Source organism: Bubalus kerabau, chromosome 1 (assembly GCF_029407905.1).
Source record: "Bubalus kerabau isolate K-KA32 ecotype Philippines breed swamp buffalo chromosome 1, PCC_UOA_SB_1v2, whole genome shotgun sequence".
Classification (NCBI taxonomy): Eukaryota; Metazoa; Chordata; class Mammalia; order Artiodactyla; family Bovidae; genus Bubalus; species Bubalus kerabau.
The window spans coordinates 206,383,056-206,405,732 of record NC_073624.1 but is presented as its reverse complement, the minus strand read 5'-3'; the positions used below and the strand labels follow the sequence as shown (position 1 = coordinate 206,405,732).

Here is a 22,677-nt window from a genome sequence, read left to right as displayed (position 1 = left end):
GGGTCTTCCTGACGCATGAATAGAACCTGGGTCTCCTGCATTGCAGGTGGATTCGTTATCAACTGAGCCACCAGGGAAGCCTTAGTGTAGTAGTCGTAAAAGCTCCGAAATCATATCTAGGATACTGTGTGTTGCAGGATATAGTAGCTGCTGCGGCTAAGTCGCTCCAGTCGTGTCCGACTCTGTGCGACCCCATAGACGGCAGCTCACCAGGCTCCCCCGTCCTGGGATTCTCCAGGCAAGAATGGTGGAGTGGGTTGCCATTTCTTCTCCAATGCATGAAAGTGAAAAGTGAAAATGAAGTCGCTCAGTCGTGTCTGACTCTTTGCGACCTCATGGACTGCAGCCTACCAGGCTCCTCCATCCATGGGATTTTCCAGGCAAGAGTGCTATCGCCTTCTCCGATATAGTAGCTACAACTTCACTTTTCTCAGTTTATACAGAGTGTGGTTAGTATTTATTATAATTTTAAAATATGACAAGTTTTTTTCTCTTTTTTTTCCCAAAAGTTCTTGGATATCATAGTCACTGCTGGCTGTGTCCTTAATTCCTGTCTATAGCATTATTTTATAAACATTAATGAGAGGATTAAAGGAAACATTTTTTTTTTGAACAAACATTTTAATTAGTATTTGAAAATTCAAGCAGTTTCATCAAATGTGGCTCACAGTGAGTTCCTTCAACTTAATCAGAATTTTTTCAGCTTATTAAGGTCCACCTTAAATGGACCTTCAAATATTTTCTGAAGGCTTTCCATTCTTTCCGCTTTTTCATTTTGTTTTCTTTTTGCCCTACTAACTTCTCCTTTCTCTTCCCGTGTTTTTTTTTCCGCTTATCTATCTTTCTTTCTGCATTTTACCTCTTCCATTTCCTCCCCTATTTTTCTGCATTCGCCTCTGTTCAGCTCCTTTCTCACATTGATGTACTTCATTCATTTGCCATTCTGTCCTCCCTTTGTACAATGTAAGAACGTACATGCCCTGTCTCATGTAGTGATCTCTTTTTGTTTGTCTGCCCTTCCTTGTGCTCATTTTTATGAAACAAAGTTGAAGGGGAATAAGTTTGGATGGGAGAAATAGAGGTTTGTTTTACACAAATATGTAATTTTGTAAATCTTGTGAGAATTGTTAACTACAAGTATATAAAATCTACTGTGATCCTTGCATGAAGAGTTATGTTAGTATCACATTTTTGATTGAAAGCCATGATTCATACAGACTGAGAATATGTTTGTGACATTTAAAGACACACTTTACTGTTGCCTTCTCTTAAAGAGACAACAGTTAAAAACATAGATCTCTATATAGAAGACATTGTTAAAAATCAACTTGTTGTTGCAGTGTGTTGCTATAGGATGCTAGAATTACTTTAAGCTTGAAGCAAAACCAGAACCAAATACTTGGAAAGCTAAATGCAAAGGCTTCAAGCAAGTTTAGGATCATCTAAATGGTTAGCCTAAACAACTGAAGACGTTAAACAGATCTGTATTTGTAAACAACAGAAATGATTTCTGGTTTAAGTATTATTTAGTGGTGTTTTATTAAAGCTCAGTCTCCCTCCCAATCCTGGTTCTGTGCTTTGCTGGGCTTATTCCCTGGGAGTTGCCCCATGTAATACGTTTTGGTTTTCATATTGTTGCCAGTGGAAATGGGTCTTTATGGCTTAAGTGGGTTGATATTGTTTGGTTGAAAATGAACTCCTAGGGAGCCTACACATTAAAAAATTTTTCCAAACCAACATAATGTGGAAATGCACTGCTAATCCTGTTACAGAATAGTGGGTACTTACGAGGTTCTCAGAGCAGAATCTTGAGATTTGTTGAATAAAACTTAATGGGAATTTAAGCTGGTTTGTAACTATTAACAGATGTAACTTTTAGAGAAACATTTTCAAATTACTTTAATCTAGTTAAAACTGGTCAGGGCAATCATCAAAGAATTGAAAGTTGCTCCAGTTAGTTCATTGAAAACTCCTGCCTTTTAAACTATTAATCATAAAAATGCTCTGTTCTTAATTGTCATGTGGTCCAGTAAATATGAGCAGTTTCTCTATGTCACCAGTGCTGTTAACAATCAGGCTGATGACTTAATGTTTCATTATGGTGGTTGCAAGTAATTCTGGAAGTAGTATTTTAAGAAATGTCTTGCTCAGAAGCATCACTTCTTCCAGGAAATAGCCTTTCATTTTGATCTAAAAAGTTCAAGGATATGGCATCCTGTTGGAGCTCTGGGGTGTTACTATTTTCGGACCTTGTTTGTGTGCAACATGAGCCATATTGATTTCCAGATAATATGAATTTATTCAAAACAGGAGAATATAACATTCTAGGGGCAGATTGTTTTTAGTTTTATTAAATTTATTTTGATTACAACCGAGAAAATTGCTTTGAAACAACTAAGATATTCTGTTCTGACCCCTTAGCTTTGCTGTCATTTAATCTTTCCCAAGGTTTCTCCTGTTATCCTCTCTTTTCAGTAGGAGATGATGGTATTGGTACAAATCGAGAGATGTAGGATTTAGCATCACTGCTGATTTACAAGAAATGCAAAGTGTCTTTTTTTCTAAATAAATATAACCAAATGAACTTTACTAGATAATAATTTGACCATGTAATAAAAAGCAGGGAATATTTTCTCAGAGTAGTTAAGTTTCAAATATTGCATACATTTTTTTTTCTTGTAACATCTATAGTTTAGAATAAAAGCATGATGGGGTATTGTTTTTTGCCAAAATTCCTGAAATTACAGTGGAAATAAAGTAAAAATAAATCATAATTTTTATAACTGGAACATTAAATCTATTTTTAATAATACTACCAGTCAAAGGGGAAATGCTCAAATTTAACCATTACTGTTCTACCATGCAGTGAAAGTGAGAGTTGTTCAGCCGTTTCAGACTCTTTGCAACCCCAGGGACTACACAGTCTATGGAATTCCCCAGGCCCCTTCTCCAGGGGATCTTCCTAACCCAGGGATCAAACCCAGGTCTCCCACATTGCAGGCGGATTCTTTACCAGCTGAGCCACAAGGGAAGTCCCTTTTTCACATACTGGGAGGTCTCTGCAGTAGTCTACAAAATCCTAAATGACATGGTCCCCTCGAGGTTTTCTCTCTGGTCTTGTTTTCTACCACCCTGTCTCCCTCACTGAGTTTACTTCAGTTGCGCTAGTCGTCTTACAGTTCCTCCAACCTTCCAGGAACTTTCTGCTTTAGAGTCTTAGTACTAGTTGCATCTCTCGCTGGAATCTTCTTCCATCAGACAGCCATGTAGCCTTTTCCCAGTGCTTGCACGTCAGCTTCTTAGGCAGGCCTGCCTTGATCCTCCTGTTCAAAAATCACAACCTTTACTCTCCCACTGCCTCCAGCACCTGAACTTACTTACTCTGCTCCACTTTCTCATTTCAGTAGCATCTCTCACTTTCTAACAAACTGTAACATTTTCTTATTTTTAAAGAACATAAAGTGTGAAATAGAACAAAACACAGAAGCATATTCAAAGATAATGAATGGGCACAAATAATGTATGTCAAATCCAGAGAGGAAGTTAAGGAAATAATAATTACAAAATCATAAGACCTAAAGACAGGTATTAATCTTTAGATAGAAGGGCTGAGCGAGTATCAAACAGAATGAATGAATATAAAATACTCCCTTATAAATGCATATTTTTGGCATTTTAGTCTACTGACACTGAAGAAGAAAGTCCTGAGACCCTGAAGAGAAAAATAAGTTACGAACAAAAAACCCCTGAATTAGACAGTTATTAACACTTCACAGTGGCAACCCTGAATACTAGGCCATAGTGGAGAAAATGTTGTTAGGGTGCTATAGGAGAATGATTTTGAAACTAGGAGTTTATATACTGAGCTAAACTGTCTGTGAAATGTGAAAGCAAAGATAGATGAGGCAGACTTGCAAGAACTCTAAAAGTGCATCTCCAATAAAACATAGTAGGTGATAAGAGGAGAGGAAAGCAGCAGTGACTCTAGCCCGAGTATACAGTGAAATTCCCCAAAAATGTAAGTGACAGGTAAGCAGTTATTATCCAGGAAGGCAACTGATTCGAATTGAAACTCAAAATCTAACAAACAAGCAGCAATCCTATGATTAGCAGTCAAAGGGAATTACAGCTTTTATAATGCTGAATCCTGAAGAACCAGAAAGCTTCCTCAAAGGAATTAAAAGTATTCATTATCAGCCTGTTCTCCATTTAATGTTTTTAACTGATGAGCTTCTTATTATTAGCTCATACTCTCTCTTCTTCATTGTACCTGTGTTTTTTTTTCTTTTTCTTTTTTTTTTAAGTAGATGAGTAGATTTTGGCACATTTCACAAACGGAGAAAACTGCAAAATATGTATAAAAAGCACAGATCTGAAATATAGAAATGATTGACCTCTGTGTCATCTTACAAAAATAGTACCTTCAAGGTGGAAGTTCACGGTTGGGATGTAGACAGTTGGTTAGTTGGTTAGACCAGGGGAGGGTTTTCCAGCAAAATGATAAGTCTCAGACCTGCAGAGATGGCCGAGACCCAGACTCTTTGCTGAGTGACTGAGTTAGTAGAGTTGTGTCCTCTCTTCCCCAGCACTCCCAAGGCTCCACGTCAGCTTCTTCCTGTGCCCCTACCAGCCATTTATACTTCAAAGAATCTCTTCTTGAAAGGAACTCTAAGACCCTTTTAAAATCTGCGTTCTTTGTCCTTAGAGCCGAAATTATCCTTTTGGGTATGCTTTCAGAACTCATACTTTTTATTTTTTTAGCTAGTTAATAACTCGATCTGTGTGTAAATTATTTACAGATGAATGCACTTCCAGCCAAATTGCCTTATTTAAATGTATCATTACTGGACACTTCAATAGCTTCTCCATTTGAACACCGAATTTTACTTCATTTCAAATATATTTGCATAAGCAGCTTATATCATTCCTTACTCATCCGTTTTATGGTATTAAAGTAATAATTTTACTCATCTTCAAAACAATATGCATTAGATTATTACTCCCTCGAGAATTTATATGTGAACTGAGGGTATTTTTTTCTCTTTATGTGACCTTCTTTTAATGATTATTACAAAATTGAAATTGTATTCTTTTCCATGCTATCTAGGACTTTTTGCCTGTTTTTAAAGCAGGCAAGTCTTATAAATGCCTGGCTTGCAAGTGTTAGCTAGCAAAGCTGCCTTGTTGATTGGCATTGCTGTTCAGTGACACACTCTGTCTTTCCCTGTAAGTATTTCCAGGAGGAACCCATTACATGATTCTAATGCTGCTGGGAGTTTCCCTATCTTCCTTTGTCATGTCTGCCTCCATTGTCTCTTTGGCTTCCATAGCAGATGTTATTCAGATTGGATTCTTCCCAGCCACAGTGCTGGTGGAAATTTTAGCCTCTTCTCTCTCTCTTTCTCTCTATCTTTAGTAAAGACCCTGACCCTTTAGAAATGTTAACCTCACTGATTATGACCCTTCTGTTTTTGTTCATTACTTTTCACCTCTTAACGTTAATGCAAAATATTTCTCCCGTTACCACAGATTCTTCTAGAACCCTGAAAGCCCCAAGTTCAGTCTTGGTTGTCTGTGCAAATCCCTTAAATGGCTCCCTATCTGAAAACAGTAGCCAAAGTCTCACAGTGCCTTTATGTGAATAAAGCCTCTCCCTCTCCCTCTTACCGCATCGCCTCCCTCTTACTTAACTGTATTCCAGACATCCTGTCTCCTTGTTGTTTCTTGAAGATACCATGCACACATTCTCCTCAGGAATATTGTACTTGTTGATATTTCTGTCTAGAACGTTCCACTCCCAGATATTCTCATGGTTTATCCTTTCACTTCTTGCAGATCTTTACTCAGATGTCACCTCATCAGCGAAACCTTCTCTTTACACCCTGAGAATAACAGTGCAGCATATTCCCAGTATATCTCATGCCCCATGGCTTCAGACAAGCCATACGTTTTATTACACAGATTATGTATTTTACTTATTTATTGTCAGCTTCCACCAAATGAAAACTTCCACAGGAGCAGGGAACTTTAGTTTTATAAACTGTTGAATTGGAAACACCTAGAGTAATGCCTGGCCTGTCTTAAGCACTCAGTTAAGTATTTGTTGAATGAATGAATATTATAAATGCTCCTGTGTTCACTATTTTATATGGATATACATTTTAGCTAGAGTTGACCAGTCTTTTCTGTTATGAGCAGAAATTACAATCAGATTGCCTGGGTTCAAATGTCATTTTTGTTACCTTGCACAAGTACTTAATTTCTCTGTCTCATTCTGTATCTCATAGGTTGCTTGAGGATGAAATGAATTAATGTATGTAAAGCAATTTTAATAGTATACAGCACACACAGTACTCTATAATTTGATATTAAGGAAATGGTCAACAACGTCAAAGTTGGTTTTGTCTTTTCTTTCAGCTTACTTGGCATTGTTATTTCTGAATATTTACGCTAAGGCTGTTTTAAGAGAGAAGTCTCAACACCAGGGATTGAATTTTTTTTAACTAGATGGAAAAAGACAAATACCATTTTTAAATCATGATTTTGATACTTTAATATAAAAAGCTTTTTTAGAACAGAGATATTCAACTTGTATATGTTCAGTATATACCCGCTTCTGGGCCCCCACTTGTGATACCTCAGAGCCCTTCGTTTCTAATCACAGTTGCTTTGGTTTGACTCAGTTTGGTTCAAACCAGTATGACAACAGATATATCACAAAGGGCAGGTTAAACTTACTTGCTGCTGGTAGCAAAACAAATATGCAAACATAACCTGGACTTCTGAAATATAATGTACAGTCCTGACGGGCTGTGTCATGTCAGAAATAGGGTTGCTACCTTTGCAATGTGGCAGTGAAATCTGTGGTTCTCCAGCTCCCATATACAATTCAGTTCAGTGTGAAGGGGCTTTTTAGCTTGACACAGTTGTATACCACTGATTAAGATAACCTCTTTGCATTGGAGGGAGTGTCCTTCAGTTTCAGTTCAGTTCAGGTCAGTTGCTCAGTCGTGTCTGACTCCTTGCGACCCCATGAATCACAGCACGCCAGGCCTTCCTGTCCGTCACCAACTCCCGGAGTTCACTCAAGCTCATGTCCATAGAGTCGGTGATGCCATCCAGCCATCTCATCCTCTGTCGTCCCCTTCTCCTCCTGCCCCCAATCCCTCCCAGCATCAGAGTCTTTTCCAATGAGTCAACTCTTCGCATGAGGTAGCCAAAGTATTGGAGTTTCAGCTTCAGCCTCAGTCCTTCCAATGAACACCCAGGACTGATCTCCTTTAGGATGGACTGGTTGGATCTCCTTGCAGTCCAAGGGACTCTTAAGAGTCTTCTCCAACACCACAGTTCTAAAGCATCAATTCTGTGGCGCTCAGCTTTCTTCACAGTCCAACTCTCACATCCATACATGACCACTGGAAAAACCATAACCTTGACTAAACGGACCTTTGTTGGCAAAGTAATATCTCTGCTTTTCAATATGCTATCTAGGTTGGTCATAACTTTCTTTCTAAGGAGTAAGCGTCTTTTAATTTCATGGCTGCAGTCACCATCTGCAGTGATTTTGGAGCCCCAAAGAATAGTCTGACACTGTTACCACTGTTTCCCCATCTATTTCCCGTGAAGTGATGAGACCGGATGCCATGATCTTGGTTTTCTGAATGTTGAGCTTTAAGCCAACCTTTTTACTCTCCTCTTTCATCAAGAGGCTTTTTAGTTCCTCTTCACTTTCTGCCATAAGGGCGGTGCATATCTGAGGTTATTGATATTTCTCCCAGCAATCTTGATTCCAGCTTGTGCTTCTTCCAGCTCAGCATTTCTCATGGTATAGTCTGCATATAAGTTAAATAAGCAGGGTGACAATATACATCCTTGACATACTCCCTTTCCTATTTGGAACCAGTCTGTTGTTCCATGTCCAGTTCTAACTGTTGCTTCCTGACCTGCATATAGGTTTCTCAAGAGGCAGGTCAGGTGGTCTGGTATTCCCATCTCTTTCAGAATTTTCCAAAGTTTATTGTGATCCACACAGTCAAAGGCTTTGGCATAGTCAATAAAGCAGAAATAGATGTTTTTCTGGAACTCTCTTGCTTTTTCTATGATCCAGTTGATGTTGACAATTTGATCTCTGGTTCCTCTGCTTTTTCTAAAACCAGCTTGAACATCTGGAAGTTCGCAGTTCACGTATTGCTGAAGCCTGGCTTGGAGAATTTTGAGCATTGGTTTACTAGTGTGTGAGATGAGTGCAATTGTGCGGTAGTTTGAGCATTCTTTTGCATTGCCTTTCTTTCAGTTTAGAAGAAATTATTTTTCTATATATCTCAAACAGTTCTGTATATCTCCAACTGAACTTTTCTGTTAAAAACATTTCGTTTTTATCGTCTTTATTTTTTAGTTTCTGTATTATATTCAAGTAATTATTCTAGTATTCAGGTTCAACTGTTATTTCCCAATTGATTTCTTTGGAAACTTTTTAAGTTATATAGACTTAAAAAGACTTATATAAACTTTTTAAGTTATATAGTAAAATAAATACTATACTTGCTAATGATGATTTTTAAAGCATGAGGACATTTTAGCTGTTATACTAAAACAATTCTTGCCTTTCCTCTTGGTAGGATTCTGTGAAAAGTTAGAAGAAAAACTTGCCCATGTTTAAGAAAATAATAAATTCATCTTCAGAGTAAAGCTGCTAAAGTTAGCTTTTGGTCTCCGTATGTTTTAAGGAAGTATAACATACATACAGCTCAGTAAGTTATCACAAAATGAACACTCCTGTGTAACCACCAACCACTGAAGAAGGAAAGTGTTATCTGCATGCCTGGAAGCCCTCTTACTGATTCCTAACCACTGCCCCTTTCCTGCTTCCCAAAGTTAATCACTCTCCCATCTATCCTCATATCGTGGATTAGTTTTATATAAATTGAGTGAGTCAGAATTCCCTGTTTTGTCTCTGGGCACTTTTTCCCCACAGCATGGCATGTGTGTAGTCCCTCCATGCTTTGTATAGCACCAGTTTCGCTCCTGGCTGCATAGTGTTCCATTGTGTGACCATACCATGCTGTGTGTAACCATTTTCCATATTGATGGAAATTTGAGTTTGTACTATGATTGGTGCACATACACATGCATTTCTGTTGAACATATACTTAGATGTGAATTGTTAGATCATGGGTTCAATTTTAGTAGATAATCAAGTTTCCCAAAGTTGCTATACGAATTTGCTTATTACCAGATGTGTATGAGAGCTGTGGTTGATACATTTCTTCTCCAAAACTTGATATTATCACTGTGTTTAATTTCAGCCATTCTGGTGAGTTTGTAGAGAGACATTGCAATGAGCTTTCAATTTGCTTTTCCTGATTGTTAGTGAGTTAAGCACTTTTTGATATGTATATTGACCATTTAGAAACCCACTTATATAGAGTGCTTTTTCAAGTCTATTATCTATCAAGTTGTCTGTTTTTCATATTCATTTGTAGATATCCTAGACACTACCCCATTGTTGATTGTAGATTATTGTTTCATGCTTTGTGGCTTGCTTTCTGTCTTAAGGCATTTTTTTGAGGAAGAGAAAATTTTAATTTTAATATGACCTTATTTCTCTGATGTATTTCTCAATCTTTTCCTTCATGGCTCCTACTTTCTGTGCCCTATTTAAGAAGTAATTACAATCTTCTGTCATGAATATTTTCCAATGTTATAGTTGGAAAATTTTATTGTATTACTCCAGTCTTCCCTGATTATATAAATAAAAATTTAGGTGTATGCCCCCTTCTATATACATGTAATTTATTTATATGGATCATATGTGTACAATATACTCACTTTTACATAGAAGAGGAACAAAAAAAAGAAAATAGAAAATAATTAGGTAAGTACGTAAGGAGTTGTGTCCTTTTTTCCACATTCTAGTATTATGATACAGCCAGTATTATGCTTTTTCTGATTTATACACACTACATTTTATGTCAGCCTTTTTAGAATCAAATAGTGTTATCAAGTAAGTTATTTAAACTGTTGAGTAGGAAACTTAACCTGTTGATAGTCCAATCAGAATACTTTATTTGGAAATTTTTAATTGATATAAATTTGAGAAAACATGTTTTCTATAAGGCTGTCTGCCTTATAGAGAACATTTATTTCCTCAATTTTCACACACCATAATTTAGGTCTCAAATTAGTTAAGCATGTGACAGACTCAGCAAATACTTGATTTTTTTTTTCCAAAATGTAGATTTAATCATTTTATTTCCCTGCTTTGAGTTCTCGAATTTAACAGACATCTCCTTACATTAAATATTTGTCTAAAGGTTTTCTTATTTTTATAAGATTTGCTCAGATAGAAACTAATCACAAAAAGTTAAAGAATACAAATTGCACAGATTTCCATCTTTTTTATTTAATAACTTAAAAAATTTTTTTAAATTGTTCTATTTTTCAGTATGTAAGTTTGTGGTTTAAGATGGCTTTAGTCACTAAGCCAAATAAATATCTTCCAACTCTCTCTCTCTGTCTCACAAAGCTTCTTATATGTGGGATTGGCAGTCCCCATATTAGACTGTTTAAATTATGTTTTAGAATTAGATCACATATTTTTTTCTGCAAGAATTGACATATTTTAAAAGAAAAGAAATGCAGCTCTAAACACTCAGATTTGCCTGTTTATTCGACCTTCTAATCTATACATATCTTGACAACTTAATTTGAAATCTTTACCTCCCTCCCTGCCCCCAGCAAAAAAAAAGGAAAATAAGGAGCTATTCTGTTTCTTAAATTATTATCCTTTTAGTGTTAGAATATTCCTCTGTATCAAAAATAAAGTCTTATAAACTTTTTCTTTAACCTGTATGTGAATGTAAGGTCCCAAGAAAAACAATTTGAAGAATACCTTACTATTAATTAGGTTTCACGGAGAAGGCAATGGCACCCCACTCCAGTACTCTTGCCTGGAAAATCCCATGAACGGAGGAGCCTGGAAAACTGCAGTCCATGGGGTCCCTGAGGGTCGGACACGACTAAGCAACTTCACTTTCACTTTTCCTTTTCATGCATTGGAGAAGGAAATGGCAACCCACTCCAGTGTTCTTGCCTGGAGCATCCCAGGGATGGGGGAACCTGGTGGCCTGCCGTCTATGGGGTCTCACGGAGTCAGACATGACTGAAGTGACTTAGCAGCAATTAGGTTTCAAAACAATCAAGAATGAGATAGGTTTCCTGGAATTATTCAAGCATCTGGTTTCCTAATAACCTCCACTATGTAGCCATTAGTTTTTTTTTGTTTGTTTGTTTTAATTGGAGAATAATTGCTTTACATCATTGTGATGATTTTTGCCATATTAGCCATTAGTTTTTAAAAGTGGTTACACAGTTATCAGAAAAATTGAATTCTGAGGAGGTGCAATTTTAATGCATTTGAGCTGGAGTAAAAAGTTTTAAGTTTGGATGTAAAGAGTGGAAAACAAAGGCAAAAGTTTGATATGGTTAAAATTTATTGTACTAAAGGCAACTTCTAGAGTATAATATATTTTGTTAATATTCATACATCGTCTGAAAGTTGGTAAATTGTGTGTATTAGTGTCATAAGAGCAGTAGCAGTTATTAGGATAGTGAGCTTACTAATTGCAAAATAGGTAAGAAATTAGGAATTACTGAAGTAAAATGAAATCTGTTGGAAAAGCATTGTAAGTATCTCAAAAATGTAAAAGACAGATTGGAAACACGAATTTCAAACTGAACTACAATGCATCTAGCCATTTCTAGACCATGTAATTTTTTTAACTCCAAAGAGGGGTGCTCATGAAAGGCCACTGTAAGAGATCTCCTGTAATAACTGATGAAGACTTCTTATCACTGAGAGATTGCTTTTGATAAAAAAAAAAATTGTGTTTTTTTTTTTTTTCCTTCAGATTGTTTCAAACCAGTATATTTTGGGGTACTGAAATCTGCCAGGTATAAACCCATCTGTCTTTGAATTCACCTGCGCTACTTTTCACCAGAATTTCATGCTTTTTGTCATGTATTGCTTTTCTTCAATGAATAAAGGATCAAAACCTGAGTATTTACCCCTATGTCCTGTGCTCACATCAGAATATTCATTAAACAGTTATACCTCTGTGACCTTGAATTCTCCATAAATAAAAGTTTAGAGTGCATAAATTGACTAACATGTAGCTTTGGGGCAACACTGAAAGTTTCAGTTCTGGTATAGATGAACTGCAAGGCACCTCTGTGAGGAATAGTTAGAAAAAATGTAACATGAAAGTTAGGAAGGGAAACTGGATGACAGACACAGAATGGAGATTTTTACAACAAAGACTTGGGTAAGAGAAAATAAGTTGGACCAGGTGTGCCTGCTCCTAGATAGGCATCAGGATAGCCTTCTGCAGCTTTTTTTTTGTCGATGTAATTTTGTTTTGTCTTAACACATCTGCCCTGGCCTCAAGATTCACAGCATCTTTGGGAGTGGCTCGGAGGACAGAAAAATTGTATTACAATTTTTGGTTCTGTTAGAGTCGAAGTTGAGAACTGTTGTAGCATGGCTATGCAAGTCATCTTTCTTTTTTTTACTTTCCCACCAATCTTTTAAAACAACACTAAAACAAAAACTAAAAAATAGTACAATATTCATTATTACAATTTTATGTTGTGGTAAATTTCAGTAATACTGTCTTTATCAATTTTTATTGTTTGTAGTGAAGGAATATTAGACTAGTTAGTTCATTATCTTCTTCCTTTAAAGTCAAAATTCTTACCATGTTATTCTATTTACTTTAGTATATTCAGGACTCGTGTGGTTGGGGCTGTGTCAAATATATGAATGATTACAGGTCCTTCCTTTTTATTGAAAAATTCTTTACTTTTTGTCTTATGACAACAAGTAGGTTCCGAAACATTATTCCAGTGATTACTGTGCCCTGGCATTCATCTGTCAGACATCTGGGTAGATCAGATGACCTGGCCATGGTGAACTGCTGAGTCTCATATTCTAGTGTTCATTTGTCTTAACATTGGGTTTTAAATCTAAACATATTTGTCTGATGTAGGATTTTGAAGTTACCATGATATAAGTAAAAAGTAACTTTTATTTGTAATGGTAATAAACTGTTGAAGTATTAGTAAATAAAGAATTGAGAATGTGAAGTTGACTAGAGAATTTTGGAATGAGGAAGATACTTGAGGTCAGTTTATCCCCTCTCCCCAGTCCCACCATGGCCCTCCCTCCCTCTCCACTGCATAAAATTTGAATTCTAAAGATTAAAAGATATTCCAGTGTGGCTGAGACAGTCTGTGGATTTACATCAAGTAAACTATATTATTTTGTGATTTTAAAAAACAGTTTTTCTCTTTCTATACTTAATTAAAATCTTAAAGTGTTTAATACACTGCAGATTTTAAGCTGCCTTTAGATGACTTGTGCTTCTTATTATATTTTTGTTTCTTTGTGGTTTCTGGGCTTAAGACCAGTTCCACATCTGATTTTATGAACCAGCAATGAGACAACGGCAGTAAAGTTTAAATCAACATATTGATTCAATTAATTGTGCTTCACATAAGTCACTTAACAGTCATATTTGTTATTCAGTGGTATGTTTGTCATAAAGTTAATATGTTTCCACAGTTTTTAAGGATTGTACTATTGCTATTTTTTCAAATTTGATTTTATGAATAATGATACTATATATTCCTCCAAACTTCCCTAAGCAATTGTAGTTGATCCTTTTTACTCATGCCTTCTTTTGGTGGGGGAAGCATAATTTTTACTTTCAGACATCTAGTTTTCATTATCTTGCAGCTTATTGATAATTATTCCGTTCTTGCGATAATTGGGAAAAAAATGCATTTTATCTTTTAGTTTGTAAGGAATCCTTTGAACTTGAAACAGAAACTGTCTTTTTGAAATTCAGTACATGGATTAGGTTTTCTTAATTAAGCACTGAGTATCATAATAGTAAATTTTTACCCTTCAGGTATAAAATGCCTAATTTCCCATTTGTAGACAATTTATATTGAATTGAAATGCTGTGAAATTTTAAAATTTTTGTGGATTTCAGAAAAGTTAGCTATTCTCTTATACAAGTGAACAGGTAAGGTTTTTGTGTATAATTATATTCACCAGATGGAAGTAGTCTCGTTGAAAAGTTTAAAAAGTAGTCCTACGTAGGGTAAGATGGAGGCCTGAGCACACATGTTGATTTTCCTGTCCCTCCTGAGACGTCACTAAAATAGAAGCGTAGAAGCACAGAAAGAACAGATTGATGAAGCAAAGAAAATCAGAGACTCACTAGTACTTGTTAAGTTTTCAACAAATGACTGGGAGAAGGAAAGATGGGAGTGAGAGGACTGATGAAACAAGCTGCGAGGAGGCTACAGAGGAGGTGAGAGGAAACTGACCAGCCTGTCTGAGCCTGAAAGAGCCTCTGAACTGAGAATCTGCCAAGTATGAAGTCGGGCAGGAAGAAGATATAGAGCTGAAACAGGAGGATTAATCAAAGGTCTGTCCATGAAACCAGAACAGTTGGCTCCCCTGCTGCACTTCTCATCCCCAGGCCAGAAACCAGAGCCTCATCTCAGAAGGAAGGCAGTGAACCATATGGGAAGGAGTAAGGTTTCTGTTGTGCATCTTGGCACTCTACAAGTAAGTCTGCATTATTCTGGCCTTTGAGGAACTGCAACCTCACAGCTGGCTTCCTGCACGCTCACTGTAGCTCTAGAGTGAAGCTTGCCTATGTCCAAACACGCTGATGTATACAGAGCTCAAGTTAATGCTGCCAAGGAGGCAAGAAGACAGATGAAATCTGTTTTCATTATTATGTGTCTATTGTCTCTGAAGCCCTTGTATTATTACAGGCACTTAAATTTCTATGTTCTTATCATCATTTTGATTGTTCATTGAATATTTGTCCGCAATGTGACAGATTTTTCACAAATGGAAGCAGATTTTCTTTTCGAGAGTAACTCACTTTTGGTAACTCAGTCTTAGAAAGCTACCAAAAACTGCTTTTTCCTCCCAAGATGTTTTAATTTTGCTAATATATTAGTAGGATATGATTTAGGAACAATTAGTCTTTATATTTCATAATCTTAGCTTAAATTTAATGATAGCATAAGCTAACACTGATATTTAATTATGTGCACATATTATTCAGATTTATTTGGCCTCTTGGGTTATATCATTTTTTTTGCCTATAAGAGATATAGAATGCTTTATTAAAGCAATGAAAAATGTTGATCTCCTTAAGTGGAAGAGAAGAACATATTTCTTGTCTTTAAAACATTTAGTAATGTGAATTGACTTGTAGTGTTCAGAAAATTGCAGTTAGACTCAATCTTAATTTTTCTCATTTCCTTAAATTTTCGTGGCTATGCATATGGACTTATATTTGTGTTCATTTTCAGCTAAATAAATTAGTCCAACTATGCATGACTGAAATTACCTTCCATAAAAATTTCCAAAAGCATTGGAAAAATATCCCAAGGGTGGTTAAGTCTATAATATTTTACTTGATTTAAATGTTGTACCTAGCTTCTGGATGGATATATGATCAGAAGAAAGAATCTAAAATTTAAAGAAAGTAAATTATACTGTTATAAAAGTCCAAAATGATCTTGTATCACTGAATGAGACTGACCTTGGAGACTTGTGGAAACTTCATATGGTAGTTTGCAACTTCTATTCATTTTGGAGTTATTAAGTGTATGAAAAATATAGTTGTTCCTAAAGGTCAGTAAACATGGACATGATCTTGCTGAAGTGTATTTTCGATATTGGTTTTAATCTGTAATAGACTTTTGTATTCTGTACTTTGGGTGCTATAGAAATTACCATTCCTATGCATTCTCACAACAGTTGAGATCTGAAAAGTCTTAATAAACGGTCCTTAGTTTTATGTTTCAAGAAGTTGGAGGATAGGCATTTCCCCCCTCTGTCTTATTTTGACTTTAGAAACAAGATACAAACAAGTTCTTTAGATCTTGTGAAGACCCTTAATAGATACTTGAAAATATGGCTTGTTATTGTCTACTGAGTAGAAAGATCTTTTTTCTTCTATTTAATATTTAAAATTTCTGTATCAACCCATTTCCAGATGCCTTGTGCTGTAGAAACATTTATCTATTTTCATCTGAAATTTACGAAAGGAAAATGCACAAGAGGGCACATTTACAAAACAAAGAAGACAAAACAGCTTTTGACACTTGGCCTGCCCTTAATGAATACATTGCAAATTGAAGGCTTGTTTAGATCTTTAAAATTAACTTTCATGAGCATTCTTAGCAGTGGGCCCTCTGCCTGAGATCACAGTGCCAGTTTAGGTCTTCGGGTTCTTTTTTGTAAATACCAGTTCTTTTCAAAATTAGGTAAATTTCTTAGGAAGAAAAATAAGACATCAAATTTATTTACTGAACAAAATGAAAACTATTGTAGATTCAGGTCAATTCTAATGGGAAAATTTTAAGAGATAGTTTGAATATTCTCATATATGGACTGTTTCAACATAATGTAACTCTAATATAAAGCTTCTGTGGTCATATGAACTTTGGGGGAAGTAATTTTCCAAGAATTAGTACTGAAACTTTCTGAGTTAGAAATTCATATACCTGATTTCATTATATGGTTCCATTCCATATAGGATATTCAAAGCCATATATAACCATTTTGGTCTAATTAGTTTTAAAGAGGGTTTAGAACCTTTTGAAACAGTCCAATGGTGACGTTTACTCACCAGTAAGGGCTCATTGATGTACAAGTATGGGTATATGTGAAGAAAAGCAAATTCATATTAAATCTAAAGGCATAGAAATTAGATCCTTTTTTCTATTGTCAAGTATCTCTTTGTGTAAATGAATAAAAGGAATATTTTGAGAACATCCAAAAGCTTTTCTCTTACTCTGTATTCTTATTCTTTTCTAAAAATGTCTGGAATTTTAATATATATGCTTGTATTCCTCCCTGACAGTCATTCTAAAGTACTTTTGTACTTTAATTTCAGATTGTTATTTCTTTTTAACATTATGATTTAAATTTAGTTTTACAAAATTTAATTTAGTGATTTAGTAAATTTGGTTTTACTGCTTTGGGACATTACAGTTTCTTATATTTTTACATGTTCCTCATTTTTTGTTTGGTTTTCTAGAATTGATTATTTAATAATTTTTTTTTCAATTAAAAAATATTTATTTGTGGCCATGCTGAGTGAATAAATATTTGCAGTGCTCTGGCTTTCTCTAATTGTGGAAAGCGGGGCCACTCTTCATTGTGGTATGTGCCCTTCTGGTTGTGGTGACTCCTCTTACGGAGTGCCGGCTCTAGGGTGCGTGGGCGTCTGTAGTTGCAGCTCATAGGCTCTAGAGCGTGGGCTCAGCAGCGGTGGTGTATAGCTTAGTTGCCCCACAGCATGTGGAATCTTCTCAGAGCAGGGATCGAGTCCGCACTGGCAGGCGGGCTCTCAACCACTGGACCACCAAGGGATTCCAATAATTCATTTAGATTGTACCTGAAGGTTTTGAACTAGTCTGAGTCTTTGAAAGAAAGAAAGAAAGTGAAGTCGCTCAGTCATGTCCAACTCTTCGACCCTATGAACTCTGTCATAGGAGAGTTCCTATGAAGATAGGCTCCTCTGTCCATGGGATTTTTCCAGGCAAGAATACTGAAGTTGGTTGCCATTTCCTTCTCCAGGGGATCTTCCCAACCCAGGGACTGAACCCATATCTCCTGGATTGCAGGCAGACTCTTCACTGGCTGAGCCACCAGAGAGGTCTGAGTCTTTGCATGACTAAAACTGTGTATTTAATCTCTTGCTTGATTTCTAATAGGGCTTGACCAAATTCTACATATAAATAATTTTGTCTGAGAATTGAAGACTCCTGTATTGACTTCTGACTTCCCTGGTGGCTCAGATGATAAAACGTCTGCCTACAATGTGGAAGACCCAGGTTCAATTCCTGGGTCAGGAATATCATCTGGAGAAGGAAATGGCAACCCACTCCAGTACTCTTGCCTGGAAAATCTCATGGACAGAGGAGCGTGGTAGGCTAAAGTCCATGGGGTTGCAAAGAGTCGGACATGACTGAGCGACTTCACTTTTCACTTTCACTTTTTATTGACTTCTGTTACCTGATTTTGCTAGAAATAATTCTGATAGCAATATGATTTTTATACTTTTGTAAATAACCATTTTCTCCTTCCTTCTGCCTATTCCCCCCACTGAAGATTTTGAAATTTATATCCATAGCATCCTGATAGTACACTTAGGATGTGATTAAGTGTAGTTATTAATTTTAATTGTTAGTGTTCTTCAGATACCTCTGCCCCTGAATCTATCTTTAGGTAAGAAGAACTTTTCTTCCTTTATTTCCCTGAGTACTTTTTCATCCAGTTCTTTCTGTTTTGTCATTCTGCTAGGTAATTTTACTGGAGTTTCTAAATCTACTGGAGCTTCTAAATCTACCTTCCATTTCTCTTTCTTTATATGTTTTCTTCATTTTACATTGGTTATGGAGGATCTCTTGTCCTTGTCTAATGCAGTAATTTTTCCTTTAGCTAAACCCTTTAAATTATCAGTCTGTTTTTTTAGGCTTTGTTTTATCATTGCTTTATCAGGCACATTTTTAATTACATATAACTCTTTTTCAAAATAGCCTGTTATTTTGTTGTTGTTGATGTAGTCTTTTTATTCCACTGAGAATGCCAACTATATTTCAAGTTTTCTGTGTCTTCTATTCCGCCTGAATGATATTTCCTCATTTTAAATTCAATGGCTTTGTTGCTAATTTTTCTTTAAATGGTTAGTGATTCTTAGTTATTAGTATGTATGGTTGAAAGCATAGATGGAGGAGTTTTCATGCTGCAGAATATTTATACTCTTCAACCAGATGAGACTCCATCCCTTGGGGTGGCGGGGGGTAGGGGGGGGTGGGCGCAGGGGGTGGGGTAGGCGCGGGGGGCGGGTAATAAGATTCTTATTACAGAAGCCTTCATCCAGTGACTGCAGGGCGAAAGGAGGAAGCACTGCTGAGCAGGGTGTTCCCGTTGCAGGATTTTGACCTGTAGGTTTGGGAGTGTTTTCCCATAAATTGCTTGCCTTTATTTGCTTTGTTTCTCTCATTCCACCATCTACTCTGGGACTCTGCACAGATAGAAATCACATTTGAGAAAAGACACACATGCTTTTGTCGGCCATAAGCTCTATGTTTCTCTGGGCCTCTACACTCTTTTTTGCTTGTTTTAGATTTAGTTTTGCTGATTTGATTTTTTTTTTCTTTTAATCAAATCTCCTCTGATTTTTTAGTTGATAGAATTTCCTCAGATTTTCTGGCCTACAGTGGTATTCTTTCTTGTTTTACTGCACTATCAATGCTTCTTCCTTTAAAAAATATTTTTTGTGTGTGTACAATTTGAAGGAAAGGGGAAGAGGTAAATGTGTCCTTATTTTTTGTTAAAAGTACAGATTTCAAAATGAAGACAGACTGAAAAAATAAAACTATTTAATGGAGACTAATCAACATTTTAAAAGAAGGAAAATGTACTGAATGTTTATAGTACTTAATGAGTTTATAAAAGCCATTTATTTATCATTAACCTTCTTCATGAGTTCATTTTTCTTCCCCCCAGAAAACAAATCAAAGCTTACTGACTTTGGAGTAATTTCTTGGGCAATGTTTATTGTTCATCATCCTATTTAAGAGGAACTTGCATAAGTGGTATTTTTATTATGGTAACAAATGGATCATTTTGCTATATTCAGTATTGACCCATTTTATTAAGTAGACATGTTATTTTCAAAAGTCGATGGCTTGTCAGCATTTTTATTGATGAATTTTAACTTAGCAATGTTAAAAGAAGTAAACCTTAGGAAGTTTAATGGGGATTATAAAAGAACTTTACTGTTTTGTCCTAGACAAGATTCAGTAAAAAACAAAAATCAGGTATTATATTAATAGTCATACAAAGTAATAACCATCTGTACAAGTAAATTAACTACCTATTAAAATGGAAAGATTGATTTTTATAACCTCATTTTAACTAATCACATTTTTTAGAAAATGAATGTAATTTTAAATTAGGACTTGAATGTCATATTTTTCATAATTGTTTTTGAAACAAAGTTTGCTAATAAGTGTTTAGAAGAGAATAAACATAATTTATTTATATAGTTGTGTTTTATTTATTGTATATGTACTATATGTTTTTTCATTAAATTCTTCAAAAATAGGAAGATGTGGAGTAGCGTTCTCTTTTAAAAGTTAGAAATTATTAACAAATCATTAAGATTGCTTTTGTATATGAATTTCATGATTTTATTTTTGTCTTTTACACTTTTTTAGCAAAACCAGTTCCTACTTTAGAGACCTCAGTAACTTGTAGAAATTTGTTGCTTTTCTTTTGAAAGTGCACCTGCATCCAAAACTGATTAAAAACATACTTAAAAAGAAAACTGCCATAATGAATCACATTTCTCAGTACTACCTAATTTGTCAATATGACTGGTTTTGATTAAAAAGAAGTTGATTACAATGTTCAAAACTGTTTATTGAACAGAAAAGCTGGATACAATCAGAAATAAAAGGTTTGCCTATGGAGATACTGAATCTGAAAATCTTGATGTGACAATTGCTATTTCCTTTTAAGGTTTTACTAATCTTTCTAGGGTAATACCAAGTATAAATGGTTCTTTTACAAGTTTGGGGAGGATATTCTTGTTGGGGTAGGGGGATGGTGGTGCTTTTATTTAACATTTATCATTTTAGTAAGATTAGAGTAATGTTCAGTGTATTCTTATCATATCTTAGTAAAACTCTTTTATCAAATTGATCAGTATAGCCTATAGCTGAGTATTTCCAAAAATACATTATCATGACTAGAAGTTTTTTCATTTCGTTGCATTTATTTGCCATCTTTCTGATTATTGACCAAAATACTTGACTCTGGCCTCTTCTTTTCTTTGTTTGTATCCTTTTCTCATTTTATTTTATTTTCTCATTTTTATTTTGATTTTTAACTTCCACAAATATGGACATATTTTATATACATCCATATCTCTGGCTTCTTCATTCTTATCAACCAGCATGGATTTTTTAGTGCCTGGCTTTTATCTTCACTTATTAACTTAAATTGTTCTTATTTATAGTTACAGCAAACCAAGTACTCCTGTTCTGCATCTTCTTGATATCTCATCAACCTCTGGTATTTCTGGCCAGTCTTTCTTAGTGTTTTGACTTCAGAAATGTTCTTTTTTCCATAGTTTTATAATAACTTTAGGTAATATTTGTTGAGCACTTAGTTTGTGTCGTTCACTATGCCAAGCATTTTTCATGTCATATAAGCATTGCTGCAGTCCTGAGATTAGTTACTCTTATTATTCCCAGCCACAGAAAAGGAAAGTGAGGAACTGAGAGATTAATTACTTAGGGTGAAGCCATTCAACTAACACGTGAGGGAGCCAGGATTGGAACACAGGCCAGTCTGACTCAAGAGCTGATACTTTCAACTTCTAGATGTTACATTGCTTTCATAATCAGTGTTTCCTCTCATCTTTTCTGTTTGAATCTGGGTGTTGATGGTTTCATTTCTCCCACTCTTACCTATTATGTTAAGTATTTCTGTATTCCTCAAAACTGTCCAAGAAGCAGTTAATGGAGTTTTCATCCCACTTGGAGTTATGGAAAAATTTATTTTTGTTGTCCTTTGAAATTAAATTTTAAGAGAGCAATCATTAAAGAGTTCAAAGTTAGACCTAAAAGGATGCAGAAGTGACCTCTATAGGTTTTTTTTTTTAATCATTTCCATAATTCTTCAGTTTCCTATTTGCCAGTACTATAACAAGACATTTTTATGCTTAGATTTCATCATTAGCAGTTAAAATTTTATCTTCTTAGAGTTGTGGAGACTGAATTTAGGACCAGATTTCTCAGTGTTAATTATTTGAGAGTGCATAACTCAACTCATTATAAAATGGATGATTGTCTAAATGTTGGTTGTCAAGTTCTTGGCTTTGCATCCCCATGTCTTTTACTTTAACTGAGCTGAAGATAAAATGCCAATGAATTCTGTTCTTTACATTTTGCACCAACTGAAAGAAAATAATTTTTTATGACTTCAGTGCTTATTTCCAAAATAATTTGAGGTACGAGTTAGGCCCATTTATACAATATTTGGCAATATTTCTATGTCAAATATTTTACAACCTTGCATTTAAAATGTACCATGTATTAGCAGGAACCATTGTTTCCTTTTTAAAAAATGAGTATAAAATTAATAAACAGTGCTTTGAAAATTATTTCTTTAGTCACTGTAATAGGAACAGTTAATGTAGCGAGGAAAAAAAAACTTGAAATAAGCTTTCATAGTTGGCTGTCATGACTAAAAATTTCTGTGTTTTTATAGAAATTTAGTAATATATAAGCAGGCTTTTATTTATATACACACACGTTTTAGAAAGTGAGTAGTTCTTACTTTGCTCTTTGAGGACTTTTAAAAGCATGTTTTAAAAACTGGATATATTTGACTTACTTTAAAATAGTCCTTGAGACGATTAAGAGTAGAGAGAGCTGGACATTGTCCAGAGTGTGAGCCTATACCCTGGTGTTTCAAATACCGCCTTCAGAGCCTTTAACTAATAATAGCATGGTCCCTAAATCAGATTAACAGTTTCAGGTCCCAACCACTTGCTGGCATTT

General features: G+C 35.4%; 1 protein-coding gene across 2 annotated transcripts in view; it reads left to right on the top strand.

Annotated features, from left to right (window-relative positions):
* The window catches only part of COMMD10 (COMM domain containing 10), a 191,499-nt gene that overhangs the window by 142,840 nt on the left and 25,982 nt on the right, over window positions 1-22,677 (top strand). The window contains exon 6 of one of the 2 annotated variants that reach the window (XM_055550803.1): window positions 11,910-12,048. The exons of the other annotated variant lie outside the window; for it this stretch is intronic. Coding sequence (XP_055406778.1) covers window positions 11,910-11,942 — 33 coding nt within the window. The 3' untranslated portion in view covers window positions 11,943-12,048. Of the gene's footprint in view, window positions 1-11,909; window positions 12,049-22,677 lie in introns of those variants that run through there. 2 annotated transcript variants of the gene reach the window in all.